Source organism: Botrytis fragariae (genome assembly GCF_013461495.1).
Source record: "Botrytis fragariae strain BVB16 chromosome Unknown tig00000012, whole genome shotgun sequence".
In the NCBI taxonomy this organism is placed as follows: Eukaryota; Fungi; Ascomycota; class Leotiomycetes; order Helotiales; family Sclerotiniaceae; genus Botrytis; species Botrytis fragariae.
In genome coordinates, this window is record NW_023500989.1 from 3,033,492 (window position 1) to 3,051,014 (window position 17,523).

The 17,523-nt window shown below is 43.6% G+C and overlaps 5 protein-coding genes across 5 annotated transcripts; 2 read left to right on the forward strand and 3 right to left on the reverse strand.

Moving 5' to 3' along the window:
• Positions 1–230: 230 nt before the first annotated feature.
• Positions 231–6,989, reverse strand: Bfra_003157 (putative polyketide synthase protein; the record flags this gene model as incomplete). Its single annotated transcript, XM_037333569.1, has 7 exons — positions 231–275; positions 329–2,707; positions 2,755–4,873; positions 4,939–5,833; positions 5,884–6,304; positions 6,353–6,644; positions 6,697–6,989. The coding sequence occupies 7 exons, from the start codon at positions 6,987–6,989 to the stop codon at positions 231–233; spliced, it is 6,444 nt and encodes a 2,147-aa protein (XP_037195697.1).
• A 3,888-nt stretch (positions 6,990–10,877) lies between these two features.
• On the reverse strand, positions 10,878–12,219 carry Bfra_003158 (putative glutathione-independent formaldehyde dehydrogenase protein; the record flags this gene model as incomplete). The annotated part of the gene is made up of 4 exons (XM_037333570.1): positions 10,878–11,081; positions 11,143–11,758; positions 11,813–12,113; positions 12,180–12,219. 4 exons carry the CDS (start codon positions 12,217–12,219, stop codon positions 10,878–10,880), a joined length of 1,161 nt encoding a protein of 386 aa, XP_037195698.1.
• Positions 12,220–13,476: 1,257 nt separating this feature from the next.
• Bfra_003159 (putative antibiotic biosynthesis monooxygenase protein) lies at positions 13,477–13,956 on the forward strand (the record flags this gene model as incomplete). The annotated part of the gene is made up of 3 exons (XM_037333571.1): positions 13,477–13,533; positions 13,594–13,717; positions 13,814–13,956. The coding sequence occupies 3 exons, from the start codon at positions 13,477–13,479 to the stop codon at positions 13,954–13,956; spliced, it is 324 nt and encodes a 107-aa protein (XP_037195699.1).
• Positions 13,957–14,119: 163 nt separating this feature from the next.
• On the reverse strand, positions 14,120–15,319 carry Bfra_003160sa (putative fad binding domain-containing protein; the record flags this gene model as incomplete). The annotated part of the gene is made up of 3 exons (XM_037333572.1): positions 14,120–14,372; positions 14,486–15,237; positions 15,296–15,319. The coding sequence occupies 3 exons, from the start codon at positions 15,317–15,319 to the stop codon at positions 14,120–14,122; spliced, it is 1,029 nt and encodes a 342-aa protein (XP_037195700.1).
• Positions 15,320–16,835: 1,516 nt separating this feature from the next.
• Bfra_003161 (uncharacterized protein) lies at positions 16,836–17,482 on the forward strand (the record flags this gene model as incomplete). Its single annotated transcript, XM_037333573.1, has 2 exons — positions 16,836–17,172; positions 17,295–17,482. 2 exons carry the CDS (start codon positions 16,836–16,838, stop codon positions 17,480–17,482), a joined length of 525 nt encoding a protein of 174 aa, XP_037195701.1.
• Positions 17,483–17,523: the final 41 nt, after the last annotated feature.

Sequence of the window (17,523 nt, forward strand, 5' to 3'; positions counted from 1 at the left end):
TTTGCCGTTTTACGTATTTCCCGTATTGTAGACACACACTGTTCAAGAACATGGTTGGGAGAGGATTTTAAATCTTATTTGCAATTGCAGCGTGCATATTGAGCTATTGTACGAAGAGTTCAGTAACGAAAGTGGTATTCATGAAAAGGAAATTCGTCAAAATCAAAAGCATCCACCAAACCAAGTACCACCAAATTCTAATACAATAAACAAGTATAAAATCTATCCTATCACATGGTAAGAGCCTCCCTCATAAAATCCCCTAGGAGCTTTATCTGTGATGCAGTCAGTGAATGTGCGCCGTTGTCAATAATGCTATTCAACTTACATGGGGGGTGTGCATCATAGAAAAATGATTCCCTGGCATATGTCTGGTGACAAACTTTTTGTTGCCCAGATATTTATCCCATATGTTAGGTCCAAAATCGGTTCTATTGTCCAGCAAGAATTGAGCATGACCATACGGGAAAGGATCCGGTCGTGGATCTGTTGGTAGTTTACAGACGCCGTCTTCGCACCAAATGGCCATCACTTGAGGTACCTTCTTAGGATCTATTGCTTCAGGCATGTAAGTCGAAAGAGCTTGCACGGAAGCAGCAAAATGAGGGAGAAGCCATTCTGGAATTTTGCTTGGATCGCCATCGCCAAGAAGACCAATTTCAGCGAACCACTGATGAAGTGAAGATGGAAGAGGTTCAATGATATCAGGACATGGAGAGTCGAGGAGAATGAGCTTATCGACAACTTCGTTATTTTTGGTAAGTTGGCTGACTATTTCGTAAGCGATGACGCCACCAGCGCTCCATCCGGATAAGGTGTAGGGCCCCGTTGGCTGGCGACGCTTCATTTCTGTGATATAGTGAGTAGCCATACCCACTACACCACAGGTGAATTCCTCGGGGGTCTTCATATATGGCGAGTTGAGACCAAAGACAGCAACATCAGATGAGAGCGCCGGGATCTCGGTGTATGAAGTTGCGGATCCGCCTCCATCTGGAACCATCCAAAGATACTTGCTTGCTTTTCTCAAATTCCCTTGAAGTAAGATTGAACTTGCTATTCTTTGAGAAGTAGACTGCATTTCCAGTTTGGCGATAGGAGCTGACGGTTTAGATGGCCTTGGCTGCTCGGATGGAGCCTTAGATTTAGGCTTAGGCTTTGGCTTTGAAGGCGCTTCCACGTTGAGAGCCTTCTCAATATCACGGATGGTCTGGTTGGCCTGGAAGAGATCAGATGGAAGAGAGAGACCTGTCTTCTCTCTCAATCTTCCAAGCACTGTAAGAGCCATGAGTGAATCCATACCAAGTGAAGCGAGATCAGGGCAACTCGCAACCTCTAGAACATCAACCGACATTTCCTCGGCGATTGTAACTCTAATTACATCACCAAGATTATCCACGGCCCCAATGGTAGATATATCATCATCTGAAGGATCTGTGAATTCCGAGTCATCTTGTGGGTCGTGTACTGATTCCCCAGGACTAGGCGTAGTGACAGGCGAACTTGGATCTTCGCTGTAGGCAACAGATGGCTTTCCCTCGAATTGTGATAAGAATAACTTGAAAGCTCCAATTGTAGGATGGTTGATGAATTCGTTAGAATTGATATCAATGTCCATTTCTTCCCGTAATCTTCCACAAACTGTTAAGGCCATGAGCGAGTCGGCTCCGAGATCAGTAAAGGCGACGTTGTCAACAAGTTCATCGTGTTGTACGCCTACTTCTGCTGCAAGAATATCCATAACTTGAGATGTAATTGACGTGAGCTTTTCATTGACCTTGGAGAGATTGGCTTTTGTAACCTGAACCTTCTTGATAGCCTTTGAGTTTGAAGCCTTGGAGGCTTGAGGTGCCCGGAGCGCAGGAGATGGTTTCGTAGGAACTGCGGTGGCAACGCCTACTGGAGGCAAGAACATATTGAGAACTTTTCGAGGGATGGCTTGGAAGGCTAATCCACCGACCATACCGATAATCTTATCCCCATCAAAAACGTAAACATCGCCGGCCATAGTATTATCCTTGCGCTGCTGCATCCTGACATAGGAGCGGTAGGTCTTATCCGCACTCAGAGGCTCCGAAAATTTTAAGGAATCCCAACCATGTGAGATGTAGACCTTTTCTCGTGAATCTACAGCATCAGAACCATTGACGATGAATCCTGAGATATGCGCCACACTGTCAATCCAGTACGGACTGCATTTGAATGTCCCGTCTTGCTCTGTAGTTTGAAAGACGACACGTGATGTAGCTTCCATCTTCGTGCTGTCGAGGATGACCTCTTCCATGCCACGATATTTCTGGTCATAGTCTACCAATGCAGCAAACAGCTTATAGGCAAGTCCACGATTGATTTTAGAGACTCTACCATTCCTCTCGGCCTCCTGTAACCAATCAATTCGTGACTGAATGAGATATGCAGTTCGTTGAAAGTCGGCATGATATTCTTCGGTGTCGCCAAAGTAGACTTGACAGTTTGCGTGCTCGACTCGAGCCTTGTCAGTACCCGTTGAGAAGAGAAGATCAGCACGACCATTTGCCGCATTGATTGTAGCAGTGAGAGTGAGTACTTGAGATTTTCCACCTGGATCAGCTATCAACGATTTGGGTACCTTCATTCTTCCAACATCTAGGCCTAGATTCTTGACATCAGGCCGAAGAAGCTTATAACCGTACTCGCATAAAGTCATGGCCATATCTGCGTACAGAGACTAGAACACTGTTAGCTTGAGCAAGGTTTTCACATCGAATTACTAACCGATGGGCATAACATGGCGCCGTTGACGAGATGGCCAGTAACAACCCCACGAAGATCAGCACGTGCTAAATCAGACTGGGCAGTAACAACGGCAATGTCTCCTTCAATCTTTTCACTTACGACGCTATGTATGGTGGAAGTTGAGAGCTTAGGCTTGGGGGGCTCGAGCTGAAGAGGAGCTTTGTCTGGCGATTGTCCTTTTGTCAAGCACCAATCTCCCTCATACTGAATCCAATAATTCTTGTCGTCAAACGCATAAGTGGGTAAATCGAGAAGATGAACTGAATCATTGAAATCTCGATGATACTCATTCCAATCGATTTCAAGACCGGCAGTGTGCAAGACGCTGAGGCTGTTGCTGAGGGTTTTATATGCACTTTCATTTCTGCGAAGGGATGGAGCAGCAATAGTGGAAGTACCGACTGTTGCTTTAACGAGTCCCAGACATACTGGATGTGGTCCTAACTCAAGCCAAACAGTTTTCTCGTCTATGACACCTGAATTTTGGGCAGAAACGAGTCCATCTAAGAAATTGACCGGTTGTCTAGCATGGTTGCGGAGATATGCAGCGTTAATGTCCTCAGATTCGTTAAGGCATCTACCAAACAAGGACGAGATAAGAGGGATCTTCTCTTTACCGAAGTGTACAGATGCAGCCAACTTTTCGAATTGATCCAAGATTGGCTCCACTTGAGCAGAGTGAAAGGCGAAGGGAACTTTTAGTTGTGTGCATTTGAAACCAGAGTTGCAAAGTTGATCAGAAACATTCGAGACTTCAGCAGCCTCGCCACTAAGAACTGTCTCTCGAGTACTGTTGATGCAAGCGATGTTCACTGAGGTTCCAATATCGCTAAATGCTTCGCTCACTGCCGATCTCGATCCTTGAACAGCAAGCATTGCATGAGTTCCAGCAGTGCATCGTTCAACCAAGAGCTGAGCTCGACGTCCAACTAAATAAATGGTGTCACTAGCAGACAATATTCCAGCAACATTGAGTGCGGCGTATTCACCAAGACTATGGCCAATCACAACAGATGGCTTAACACCCCAAGACTCCCAGAGTTTAGCCATTGTCATTTCCAGGCACACAATCGAAAGTTGCACCACCACAGGCGACAATCCTTGAGTATCAGTCACACTGCCATCAATCAAGGAGATGAATGATGGGAAACCGAGAACTGTAGCAAGATTATCAAATTCCATGATAGTTTCCTTGAATAGGGATGAGTTCTCGAACAACTCGCGACCCATAGCAGCATATTGAGATCCCTGACCTGTGAATAAGAATGCAACTTTGGGTGGCTCTGGAAGGACCGGAATGAATTGTTGATGTAACTTAGATCTAAGGGCTATTGAGACTTCGGATATCTCACTTGCAGTTACTGACATTCTCCATTTGTGCTGTATTCGACGTGCAGTAGTCGTATATGCCAAATCTGCCAGATTTATGTCTCGATTTCGTTCAAGATAAGATATCAGACGCTCTGCGTTATTAAGCATGGCAGACTTAGACTTGGCAGTGATTGCGATGACATGTGTGGAACGAAGGTCGGCTATTTTGGAAGGAAGTTCGGGTGCATCCTCAAGCAATAATCCGGTGTTCCCACCAGCAGCGCTGAAATTGTTGACAAAGATACGTCGTGGAGCTCCGGACTTCTTTCTGGGAAGTGGCGTATTCTTGAAGGCTATGTGTACATTGCGTTCCTTAAGATCCTTGGGAAATCCTTGATTGATCGTCTTCTTAATTCCAACGTGGGGGGGTATGGTATTCTTCTGCAACATCATTAAGCATTTTATAAGAGCGGTGACACCAGATGCGGCTTCACCGTGTCCAACATTCGCTTTGATAGCCCCAAGATACAGCGGTTGATCCGGTCTTCTCTTTCGATCTGCCGAAGCGAAAACGTTGGTAACAGATTTCATCTCCGTCCCATCGCCGGCTTGAGTCCCAGTACCATGCATTTCCACGTAATCAACATCATTAGGATCAACACCCGCATTATTCAAAATACGCTTGTAGAGAATCTCTTGTGTTCCTCCGTGAGGGTGGGTGATAGAAACAGCGTCTGCAGAGTGGTTGGTGGCACTTCCAAGAATAACAGCCAAAACATTGTCCTTACTGTTAGAAAAAGCAAACAAATTAGTTCAGAATCATGGAGAATGTACTTCAAGAATTAGACTTACTCAGCTAGTGCATGATCTAACCTCTTGATGATAACAGTACCAATTCCGTCTGCTCTGCAATAGCCATCCGCATCATGATCAAAAGTAGCGCATGGTCCAGTTTTTGACAAAAATTGCCCTCTACTAAGTCCTGAAAAGATATCTGGGTTTGTCATACAGGAGAGACCACCAACAACGGCTGTATCACAATCTCCGGCCCATAGAGATGTGCAGGCAAGTTGGAGCGCAGCGGCACTAGAGGAACAAGCTGTATCGATATTGAAAGATGGTCCTGAAAACCCAAAATGATAATTGATTCGCCCAGGTCCGAAGGCTCTTACGCCTCCGGTAATGAAATACGTATCCACATCTTGGGCCGCATTTATTTCACGCCAGTCGTCACTCGTCTGCCCATAAAATGTACCGATTCGATCAAGCTTTGTGGAATGCGTTCTATTCGGAACATAACCAGCCATTTCCAGAGCCTCGTACGCGGTTGCAAGACCAAGACGTTGCATGGGACACGTTTGATATGCCTCTCGAGGGGACATGTTGAAGAATCTGGGATCGAACAGCCCTGGGTTCTCAATCCAGCATCCGTAAGGAGTATGACTGGTATTTCTGATTTTACTTGTAGGATCGAAATGTGTCGCAACATCGAATCTGTCTTTCGGTACCTCTCGATGAACATCTAGGCCGTTTTCGAGTAATTCCCATAATTTCTCGTGGCTTGCAGCATCTGGAAACCTTCCAGCCATTCCGACAATCGCAAGCTTGCATTTTCCTGTAGAAACTTCCATCGAGCTTTTTTGCTTAGCTGCTTGTTGATTCCCGGATTGGGGCGATCGCAGAGTTATGTCAAGTTCCGTCTGAGATTCTAGTACTGCTGCTAAGACTTTGGCCGCACTCGTAGGACCTACTCAGAATTAGCAAATTGATAAAATTTCTCTGGAAACAAATTCTTACCAAATGGAATAATCAGGCACTCTCGGCCCTGGAATTCTTTTCCTTTCTGCACGCAACCTTGAAGAATTTTGTTGAATAGAATCGGTTCTGTCAACATCTCTAGTAGAATTGCTTGGAGTAGCAATTCTGGCTCTTGTTCGGTATACCAAGTTCCGGTCGTACAAGAAATCACAGGAAATCTAGTCTTGAGATTCCCAAGCGCTTCTCGGACTTTTTTGTCTTTCAGATGTAAAATATGCTCTACATTCAAACTCGAACGAAGATGGGCAGCATGATAGGGACCGTATACAGGGATAGACACTGGCTTCGCTTGCAAAGCCTCCGATGCAAAAAGTGATCTCAAAGTGGAAGGAGGCCCACTTATCGCAATGCTTTTTGAGGTTGTTGCACTAATATATACTTGATTTACTATAGGTGTTTCCTTTGCAGAGTCAGTAAAAATCGGCAAAGTGAGAAAATTACAACGCACATTTTCTTTGTGAAAGTCGCTGAGTATCGAGTTCACTTCGCTCTCCTGGGCAGCGGGAACGACGTAAGTCCAGCTTTCTGGTAACTCTGGTCGGCTATCGAGTCTGTCGGCGAGGGCTGCGACATATGCACCCGTTCGAAATGACATCAACATCACTTGAATAGCGATGGGTATCAGTTGAGAGATCGATGGGGAAGAAGCAATTGCAGCGGCAGCAAAAAGTCCAGTGCACAAGCCAACAAGGCAGGTTTCACTAGGACTAGTCGAATCTCCATGTTCTTTCTCGTGGCGACTGATTAGATATATTAGTGACAGAACTGGCTCTATAGAGAGTTTATACTAACTCGATATATTGCGACAACTGAGCGATGCACAAAAGGGCACTGTCAATAGCAGGACTTTTGATAGTTCCTGCATGATATAACTTGTTTAGTTCGAGTATCGTGGAGAACTCTGGTATCCTATTTCGTTGGAGGCTTGGTAATCTATCGATCTCTTCCCTAAGGGCAGAGCCAGCCTGCTCGAGGAAAGATCTCGAAAGCACACTCGGTCTCCCATGTTGACAAAAGTCGGTCAAGAAAGTATGCGTGTCCAATGACTGGTCGCCAAAGACCAGGAAAGACATTTTGTCTCCCATATTCAGTATGATAGAAGAAGCTAAGTTGGTAGAAAAACCTTGAGAGAAACCCACTGGTATTTCATCAACTCTATATGCACAACTTGAAGTGGCCTGTATATATTGAATCTCCAAGAAGAAAGCTCAGCTCATCTCATCTGATTTGAAATCAATTTACGGAGTAACCTTTACCTTCAACCATGTTATGATGGCAAAACACTGTGGATCATTATCAGCTCATTGACTTCTGGTGTCTTTGTCCGGTCATCAATCTCAAAATAATATGACAAACAAGGGTTGAAAAGCTTTTTTAGAATGATGGAGGGTGCGGGTCGACTAAGAAACGTAGACCTTTTCTGAGAACTAACGCTGACAAGTCCATATCTTACAATATTCTCTTTTTGGTATCAACGTCTATTACCGGGTAGATAGTTTTAACGCCTATACGGATACGAAATGAGACGATTTGTCCCATTCCGCCGCACTAATTGTGATTAGCTATCCTGAAGAGATCGGACTGGTTCCAAAGGATCTCATTCGCCCGAGATTAGGTACCCAAAATACAAGAATAATTGACATTGGAGCTAGGTGGTACCTCGCATAAGCAACGTCCGTACTGACAGTACATAACACCACAGAATTGATTGTAACAAGTTCCGGTGCTACATTGTCCGGCGGACATCCCCACGCGGTCATGACTCTAACCTGGAGTTTGAGCGGCTCAGCCTACTAGCCGAGCGCATCCCAATGTTGGAGCAAGTTGCTTGAGAGTCAAATGTCTTAGACTCGACCAGCTAGACCACCATGAGATAAACACATTCATCGGGGGAGATATTCAAACGTGAGGGATATGCCTCCATGATCACGATTGTACTGTTGCGATTGCATTTGCAAAATACGAGTTGGTGTTGTGGGTGAGATTGTCCGACCGGAAAATGAACACGCTAGCGAAACGCGTTCTGCTATATATTTGTGACACGTGACCTCGTCGGGCCACTTCAATCCTTCCGCCAGACATACCCAATTGCATTTCGTTACTATAATCTCTTCTCCTTCTTTTTCGCTTCTCTCCATTCGCCTCTTCGACCTAAAAAAAATCCGAGATAATGTTATTCCAAAAACACGATGATCGAGCTGCGGACAGCGAAATTTTCGTGACGACATTGACTGACTGATTGCATGGCCTAGCTCGATTATTCCGGCTGGTGGGCTTACACATGAATGACTTCTCTGCTCTTCATATGTTATTCCATGTGAAGAATTTGTATCTTCTATTCTAGGCTGCATGCATATCCGAGCTGGAAGCTTGCATATTATTGACCTCAGCCGTACTACAGGTAGTTGTCAGACAATATCTTGTGCTATTTTCGCGCCTTGGTGTTATTTCGTAAGCTACTCTCCAGTAATGCACTCTGTTCTTGTTCCTATAACTTAACTTACATGCGATCCCTTTATAGAGTGTGAATATCGTTCCTGTGTTTATCTGCAATATCTCAAAGCAAAACTCATTTCAACAGACGTTGTTACAAGGCAAATCATCATTTTGACCTCGACAGACTTCGGGGCTCTTACAAATGAAGGCTCTAGATTTCACATTAATTTCCGGCATTCAAAATTCCAAAATATTCCTAGATCTGATACAGATGTACGCTTGCCTGTTTCAGACCAAGCATCTTTCATGTCCCTCGCAAAACGGGCTCGATGAAGGAAGTGTTACGAGTGCAATAGTTCTTGACAACATATCGTGCCGATAGTTATCGCGACTGATGCAGGCGTAGTGCATACTATCTTTGCTGTGTTTTACAAGATTCCAAAAATCTGCTTTCTTTTACTCCACTCCGGGTACGGCAGTGTCTTTCCCGAGAATCATCATCTTTTGTCACTTTTGAATGTTAGGAATAATAGTAGCTAATTTATCACCGCTACAAAAATATCTCCAACGACCTCAAGAGTTTGGACTTTGGAGAGGGCTAAATTTTGTAAGGGAAAACCAGCGCGAAAATTACGGAATGGATAATCGAGACCTCTGACCTTGATCCTGTCATTATTACTGTGAAAGGCAAACGAAAGCAATTGGAAATGAGTTACTCGAAAGTCTTGAGATTGTCATTCAATTCGGGACACATAAGAATTGAAGAATGAATCGATGACCCAATGATTCGTTTCTGTGTTCCACAAACATCCGGGTGTGCACTTGGTAGAAGATTAAACAACCAGTTCAAGACAAACGTTTATTTTCGGGAGAGGAAATGGGGGGTTGTTGAGCGCATATATTCGGAAATCTGCAATCTGAATCAGAATCTCTACCCTGGAAAGAGAAATAATACATTGATGACTCAATAGCGTATATGAACAACAATCACTGTTTGATTAGAAGTCAGACCATTGAACTTTTATGTTCTTGTCAAATCTTGGCACAATGCTCCAAAGCGTGAGCTAAGAATTCTCCACGACCGCTTTCATTCTATTTGAACAACTACAATTCAAATGTTTATGCCGATGATATTATTTACAACTAGACCGCTTTGGATGTGCAATCTAAGCTGTGGTACCATACGAGCTGTAACACTACACGAGGCCGTGATACTTACACACGACGATCACTTTACTTCATCAAAAGAACTCTGCCACAAGGTACTAGATGGCTTAGATGAAAGAGAACTACCACGGGGATGTTAATGAAAAGATACTCACCAAACAATACAATAAAAGAGCAACGTACTCTAACCAGCATTATTTAAAAATGAGTCGCCGCAAAAATTAAAACTGACTTTCTATATTGCCCAAAATATCCAATCTGTCCCAGTCAGTTCTCATTACCATGGCCATACATCATCTAATCCATCTCTGGATGCATAGAATCAACCTTGGCACCTCCAAACGATCCATCTCTTCCCTTAGCGCTATCACAGCAACATTCAAGCCGCCTACTGCAAATTTCGCGACAGAAAATTGGGCTTCGATTCAATACAAGCATTTAGCTCGCTTTTGATCCAATATTCATTGTCTTGAGCCAATTGCATGCTTTCAAACATGCTCAAAACATTCGAATGTCCAAATTGTGGCCGCGGTGACTTGCGACCTTGCACATGAGAGGTCAACCTCCTGTTTTCACTGTGATTTAGCTTGCTGATATACCTATGCACATGTTGTCCCTGCCATGCACTTAACAATTGGCTTTATGAAATCACAATCAGTACAAAAAATCATTGGCGAGACCATGATTTGTGAATTGCAGCAAGCGAATTCTTATGTAACATTATATTTGTAAGAGTTGTGCAACTTCGTTCCAGGTAGCGAAGAGTTCCAGGAGTGTGTGTTGTGTTAAAATCGCAGGAAAAAAGTAATTGAATTGAATTCAGTCAATGCCATCAAGTAGTTGCCTGAGAAGCAATAATCATCTGCATATTTCTGCGTCCAGTCGCACTAACTCAACATGATTGTTTCCAGAAGATCATTCGATGGCAGTCATGATAGCAATTACTCACTTTAAACCTCAGTCTCTATCTCATGTGTTGCAAGAACTGAAAAAGGGCACGGCACTCCTGCTATCATTGAACCTTCTTTGAATTTCGACATTCCGGGTTCTTTCCGAGTTTGCTAGAAGAACATCAAGTAATGAGAAAGCCAGTAGTGTTGCTGGATAGGTTTCACCTTAATATGGTAGGAACGTCGCATCTCTTTGGAAATTAATCTGTTGTGCATATCTAGGACTATCTAGTACAAACACAAGCAGAATTATTTTAGATGTTGGGGCTTTGCATTGGTCACACAGTGATTGCCATCAGTAATCCTCCAGACCAAGAATTAAGCAGATTAATCGTTGTATGTATACTGCCACAATATATACAGAGGTAGTTTTGCAAATGTGGGCCATCGCAATTCATGCCAGTTTCAAATCTTGATTGTTCAGAGAGGGCCATTAGGATGAATTAGAACTTTGGTATATCCATCCTCCCTTCTATCAAATTTGGTATATGCGTTCGGTGCCTCATCGATACCAATTTCATGCGAAACGACGAATGAAGGCTTTGCGACGCCTGAAATAATCATATCTCGCAAATAACGATTGTAGGCTTTGACATTACATTGTCCAGTGCCAATGGAAAGACCCTGAAATGTCAGTAACACTCATCTGCATTGGTACTTGTAGTAATACTATCACCGAACTCACCTTCTCGAACAACTTCCCAAAACTTATCAATAACATTCCTTGACCAGCATTGCTATCTGGAGCACCAGGGTCGCTTGGGACATATAATCCAGGAACACCAATACCACCGGTTGGTCTCGTCACCTTGATGCAATTCTCCAAAACAATACTTGGTACTTCTTTCTTGCCATCCTGTGCAGAAGCCTGGTACCCGACAGCGTCCACGCTCCTATCAACCATCTGACCATTCTGCTTTATGATTTCCTCGACAGCGTCACATTTCGTGAAATTCACAGCGATACAACCAATTTTCTCCGCAGCTTGTAGACGTTCTTTCACGCTATCCACGACGAATATTTTGCTTGCTCCTCTGAGCTTTGCGCTATATGCAGCCATCAAACCAACAGGTCCGGCTCCGAAAACGGCGATTGATTCTCCTGGCTGAAAGCCAGAAAGTACAACGCCATGCCACCCCGTTGGGAATATGTCGGCAAGGAGAATAAAATCCGCTTCGTGTTCTTTTCCAGCAGGAAGAGGAAGGCAGTTGAATTCGGCATATGGTACACGGATATATTGTGCTTGACCTCCTTGGTAAGGTCCCATTGCGACATATCCATAAGCCCCGCCTGCGAATCCGCTTAACTGAATTAATGAAGTGTAAACAGGAAGCTCAAGCTTAGATGAGACCTACGGATTAACACCTGTACAAAAAGCTGTTTTGCCCTCTTCACAATTCCTACATCTGCCATCTGCCACATTGAATGGCATCACCACACGATCCCCTTTCTTGATATGCTGAACACCAGAACCAGTCTCGATCACTATTCCCATATTCTCATGTCCAAAACATAATCCACCTTCCGCAGCCGTTCTTCCCTGATACATATGCAAATCACTTCCGCAGATTGCGGCTGTTGTCACCTTAACCAGTGCATCATCCGGATGTTCGATCTTTGGCAGTGGGCGTTCTTCGACAGTTACTTTGAAGGGCTCTGCATAATATAAATGTCAATCATTCGGTCTTTAAGAGAGTACTTGGATAGGATTAAGGATCATACCTTGGTATATAACCGCTTTCATTGTTTGCGTTTGAGACATCTTGAAGGCTACTTCTATGCAAAACCTACGTCTTTAAGGTGAACGTTGATTTCTACTTAGAATTGCCTAGTATATATATCATTCAAGTATGATGGCATCGTCTTCCCCGCGTTCCAACTATAGTATGGATGTTTCCAGGCTCGGACATTCATTCGTTCATGAACCATGAAAGTAACACACCAACCCAACCCCGCACCCAACCATTGGTTGCTGTTACATGGCGTATTTGTAGAAGACTTTGTGCATACTCATTCGTATATCTCTTGCGCATCGGCAGTTGGACTCGAAGAGTCTTTGCGGCCAAAACAAGCATCTCTACGACGTAATGATAGAAAGCCAATTGAGTTACGGACTATAAGATTTGTAATTGTGAGATGTGAGCTAGTGTTAACATCGTTAAGCCTCAGGTATAGTAATTGGTCAGATTCATACAGAAATAAACTTCAGATTTATTGTGTGGAACTGAATTTCGTTGCTAAACCTATGAGAACGCGATGTCCTTGGGGATAGTGTGAGTAGACGTTCTGATTGAATTTGAATGGATGTGGTATTTATATTGCCGCGTCTCACCGCTTTGGTGAGTATGTAGCTCCTTTTTGAGCGACAAAGTTTGCTGGCTCGAATGAATATTCGCAATGCAGTGTTGTTGCGGGAGTGGTTGGTAAATGCATTCGATATGAAGTCATATTGGCTTCATCTACGAATCTTGAAATCTTCGTCAAGCTCGAATGTGAGTCCGCGATTCTGAAGCTCCACTGACGCTCATACCAATTGTTGCGGAGCAAAGCATAGAATGGATCCAATTTTGAGCCTACAGCAAAACCTCTCCGTGAGGATACCGGTTTTTTGAGTTAATTCCGATCGGGTCGCATTTCTAAGATATTTTCTACTTTGATAAAGATACGCATAATCCTAGGATCTCAAAATATAAGGATATCCTTATAAAAAAGGGTTTAAGGATACATATCACGTCTAAACCTAAAATCTTTCGGAACCCAGAAATATATCCTTATAAACTGGATCCTTATGGAGAGGTTCTGCTGCATCATAATTAAGTTTATTGCCAAATTATCAATCAAGCTCATTAAGTCCGATAAGTTGATTTATGAGAGATCCCGAGCTTCCAAAGAAAGACCTCGGTCTTTGAAATGCTAAATTGAGTGCTTTGAACTTCAACTATTTCTTTAACGTTTCCTGTATTTACCTTCTTCAACTCTCTAAGAGCCTCATATCCGAATAAATATTGACATATACATAATGGCACCAGTTCACTGCTTAGCAACTGTTACTCCCGCACCGGGAAAGGAGGCTCGTGTATGTGCCTCAATATTCTCCTTACACTAATACCAACCCGAGCTAACATACCTTTTCCAGCTCCGAGAAATCATCACCGACCTCGCAAACCAAGTCGAGAAGAACGAGCAGGCAGTTCGTAAGTACCAAGCATTCGAGCAATATGATGGTGAAAAAGGAAATGTCTTCGTTCTCCAAGAAATCTGTATGTTCCTCTCGTCCCACTATCGTCCGCTTGCCCATCTTCAGCCATGAAAGTATAAATGGCACATGTAGAATTACAGATACTAACAACAACTAGATGAAGATGAAGCCGCATTAGCTGCTCATATGGGTACATCCTACTTCATTGAACTCGGAAAGCTTTTGTCTGAGGAGAAACTCTTGGGTGCACCACTCGACATCAAAAAGATTCAGCCATTTGCTGGATTCGCTAGTCGCTAAACGTGGGACCTCGAATTATTGTATAAAAGCCCCAATTCAACAAATAATGTATACCATATCATACGTCTGAATTTATGTCTACCTCTACATCTATCTAAATTTGTCCATCCATCTTTATCTCTGCCTCTGTCCATCTAGTTCTTCAATCCCGTTCCAATTCCGATCAAACAAAAGCAGTTTTAGGAGCAAATCTGCCTCCAATCACAGGAGAATTCTCAGTCAACACATCCCAATCATGAGCATCCAGTGCAGCTTGTCTACTCTTCAAGACTGCCTCGTGGGTTCTTGGCCTCATCTCTGCTTCGTATGCATCAATTGCTTCTTTTTGTGTGATTTCCCCAGCTTTGACCTTTTTCAATTGATCAACTAAAAGAGCTGCGTCTAGGATGCCGTGGTTGGCCCCTTCGCCTCGATACCTATTTATCATGTTAATTCCTACCGATTCCCGTGCACCCATTTCCCCTTGAATTTTGTAATCATACGATGGCAAGAGCGAGATTAAGAGATCAAGAAATCTTAAGAAACTCACATAGTCATAGCATGCGCCGCATCCCCCACCAATGTAACCTTTCCACCCCAATTATCCCATTCCTTCGTCGGAAAGTCACTCAACCTCAACGGAGTCGTCGTTATGTCCTCCGGAATACCCGTGACAATACTCCTCAATGGTTCTGCAAACCCTTCCGTCCTCTTCTTCATATACACCACTCTCTCAGCATCAGTCTTCGGCATGGCATCCGCAACCTCATCTTTGATTAACCAAGAAAAAACTATGAGTCCTTTGTAGCTCTTACTTCCATCGTCCTTGGGAACTATCTCTTGTAAACTAAACCACATGTAACTTCCAGTTTCCGGGTCTAACCCTTGGAACAACAATGGATCGATAGCTCTTACAGACGAAATTTGTTCTTCCGTAAAAGGCCTCACGACTCCAATACAATAAACAGGCAATTTCGTCAAATTGGCCTCCTCGGATCCATTAAACAAGCATTTTCGCATCACACTATTGTTTCCATCAGCACCCACAACCAAGGTGGCATTGCTTGTTGTCCCGTCCGAAAATTGCGCAGTCACGAGATCAGAATCTGAGGCAGGGGCAATTGATGTAAGACCTTTTCCTTCATGAATATTGAGATCGGTGGCGAGTACATTGCGGATCTTTTGTCGATCTAAACGACGACGGAGTTTGCTTGGTGGGATTTTGTAGCGCGGTGAGGCTGTACGGGCGTTGAGGAATAAAAAATTTCCATCGTCGTCGTTGAGGTTTGGATCAACGGCTGCCTGTTGTGTTTAGACATATTAGTTGTTGGATCATTTTATGTCGGCAATTTGTTAGCACGTGGCTCCCTTGAGATGGTTGCATCTTGTGGCTTCCGACTCATCACCGAGATTCACACGATCTCTAAATTTCGTGCTAGAAAACTCTTACCGTAGGTATCAACTCGGATAATTTCTCCCCAATCGTTCTTTCCAAGCTTCTCAAGCACCACTATATTATCGTCTGGTTAGCAAGCTGTCCCTTCCCACCCTTCCCACCGTCTTGCCAGCTCCCCACCCGTGGTTTGAAGCACCACTCATCAATCAATGGTCTCATCAAGGGTCCCATCAACATCACCACCATCGCCAACTCCTCCACTGCCAACCCCCTCTTCTCCTCAAACTCACATGCAAAGTAATAGCCCAGCCTTGCGCTCTCTTCCCATGCTCATCCTTCTCTACAATCTCAAATTCAATCCCATTCTCCCTACACCCTTGAGCCAATGTCAATCCCACAATTCCTCCTCCTACTATTAGGACCTTCAAATTCGATTTCGCTATTTCTCTACCGTTTTATTAGTACCAGCTGTTCAGATCTGAGAAGAGATACACACGAAGGCATTTTCACCCTAATTCTTTGTCCCTATTCCTTGAATTTCTGAAATCAAGGCAGAATGAAATCTTCGAAATCACAAGAGATAACACCATTGGAGTGGGAAAACCATCAGGGAAAACTCAAATATACGATGTCTAGGTAAGCTGCCCCTCAATAACGGATATCCGGCCCAAAAAGGCGTTATACGCGCTGGCGCATCAGCACCAATGAGAGGTGCAGATGACCCTGTCGTTTGAACATGGTGTGTAAAAATAAAGAATAGTATAGATGGCAAGATGCACATAGCAATTTTCCCCACACCGTTTAAGAATGACAATTCGCTAAGACAAATGTGGGAGGTAAGTATGGTGAGTATCCTATTGCGCATAGTGAATGTAATGAATGGCGCGATGTGCAACAGGGAGAATATACATGATATCTCATAGCTATAACTATACAATTACACTCACTCTACACTCTACACTCCAATCTCATCGTGTCAATTTTCTCAATTCCTTCAATTCCCGTTTCGCGTTTTTGCTTCTCAATCTCGCGTCAAAAGAGGTCAAAAACACAATACCCACCTTCATCTACCTATTCCTACCCAATTCAAGAATCCTTTACGAAATTTAAACGGCACTTCAAGATTTCTCAAGATTCATATCGATCGTAAGAATCTTAAGCATCTGACTCATCAAATGGCTATCTGTCACCATAACAGAATAATCTTCAAAATCGATCGTAACGAAAAAAAGTGGCCGGCGTAGTTAAGTAAACCCAATTGCACACCATGGCATACCACACAAGAATAACCAGTCCATACTTTCCAAACGCCCTCAACAGCACAAGGCAAGAACGAAGCATCTGGAAGAAACAAGAAGATGGATTTTCGAAACATCTTTAATCCAAACCAAAACATTCCATACAACAAAGACATCAATAAACCCCACCAAACTATCAAATACCCCTTATTCTTACCTCACCATATAATTTACTACCAACAAGCATCCGATAACAAACCTTCAGCATGCCTCCTCTTCCTCCCCCGAAAAAGTCTCCCTTCCCGCTATTTTCCAACAAGATGTCCTATCACGAAAACCCATTTTTCGAAGCGACTCTCCACGAAACACACCCCTATGTCCCCTATGCTCCTGCTCGACCACAAAAACAATATCTAGCGATTCCTGCTGTTCCATCTGGTGCACCAATGCAACCTATCAGCTCACATCTATCAGAGCCTCCTTTGCTCCTGATTCTTTTTGTATGTGTTTTGGTTGCTGGCTATGCGTACCGGATGTTTGCGCGCAATTCTTGTGGCTGTGGGGCGCACAAGACGAGATATAGTACCGAGAAGGCGGCTACATGTGGAAAAGACCATTGAGGTTCTAACTTGGGTTTAATGAGGGAGGCTGTGATGAATGTATTTATTCCTTGCTTGGATGAAAAGAATTTCGTTGTGGTTAGGAAATTCTTTACTGAATGGGAGACAAGGAAACTGTTGGAGAGCCGGACTTGGATTTGGAGATGGAGCATCATAGAGGAGTTCCAGCGCCGGGCATAAAGCAGTTATTTTGGGCTTGTTCAGATTTTGGAAATAGGGCATCAAAGAAGATTATCAGCGAGAACATGTTTGCGACTACGCAACCTAGCGACAATGTGGACAGAGAGGACTAATGTTATAACTTTTGAATGCATTTTAACGTGGACTTAAACTT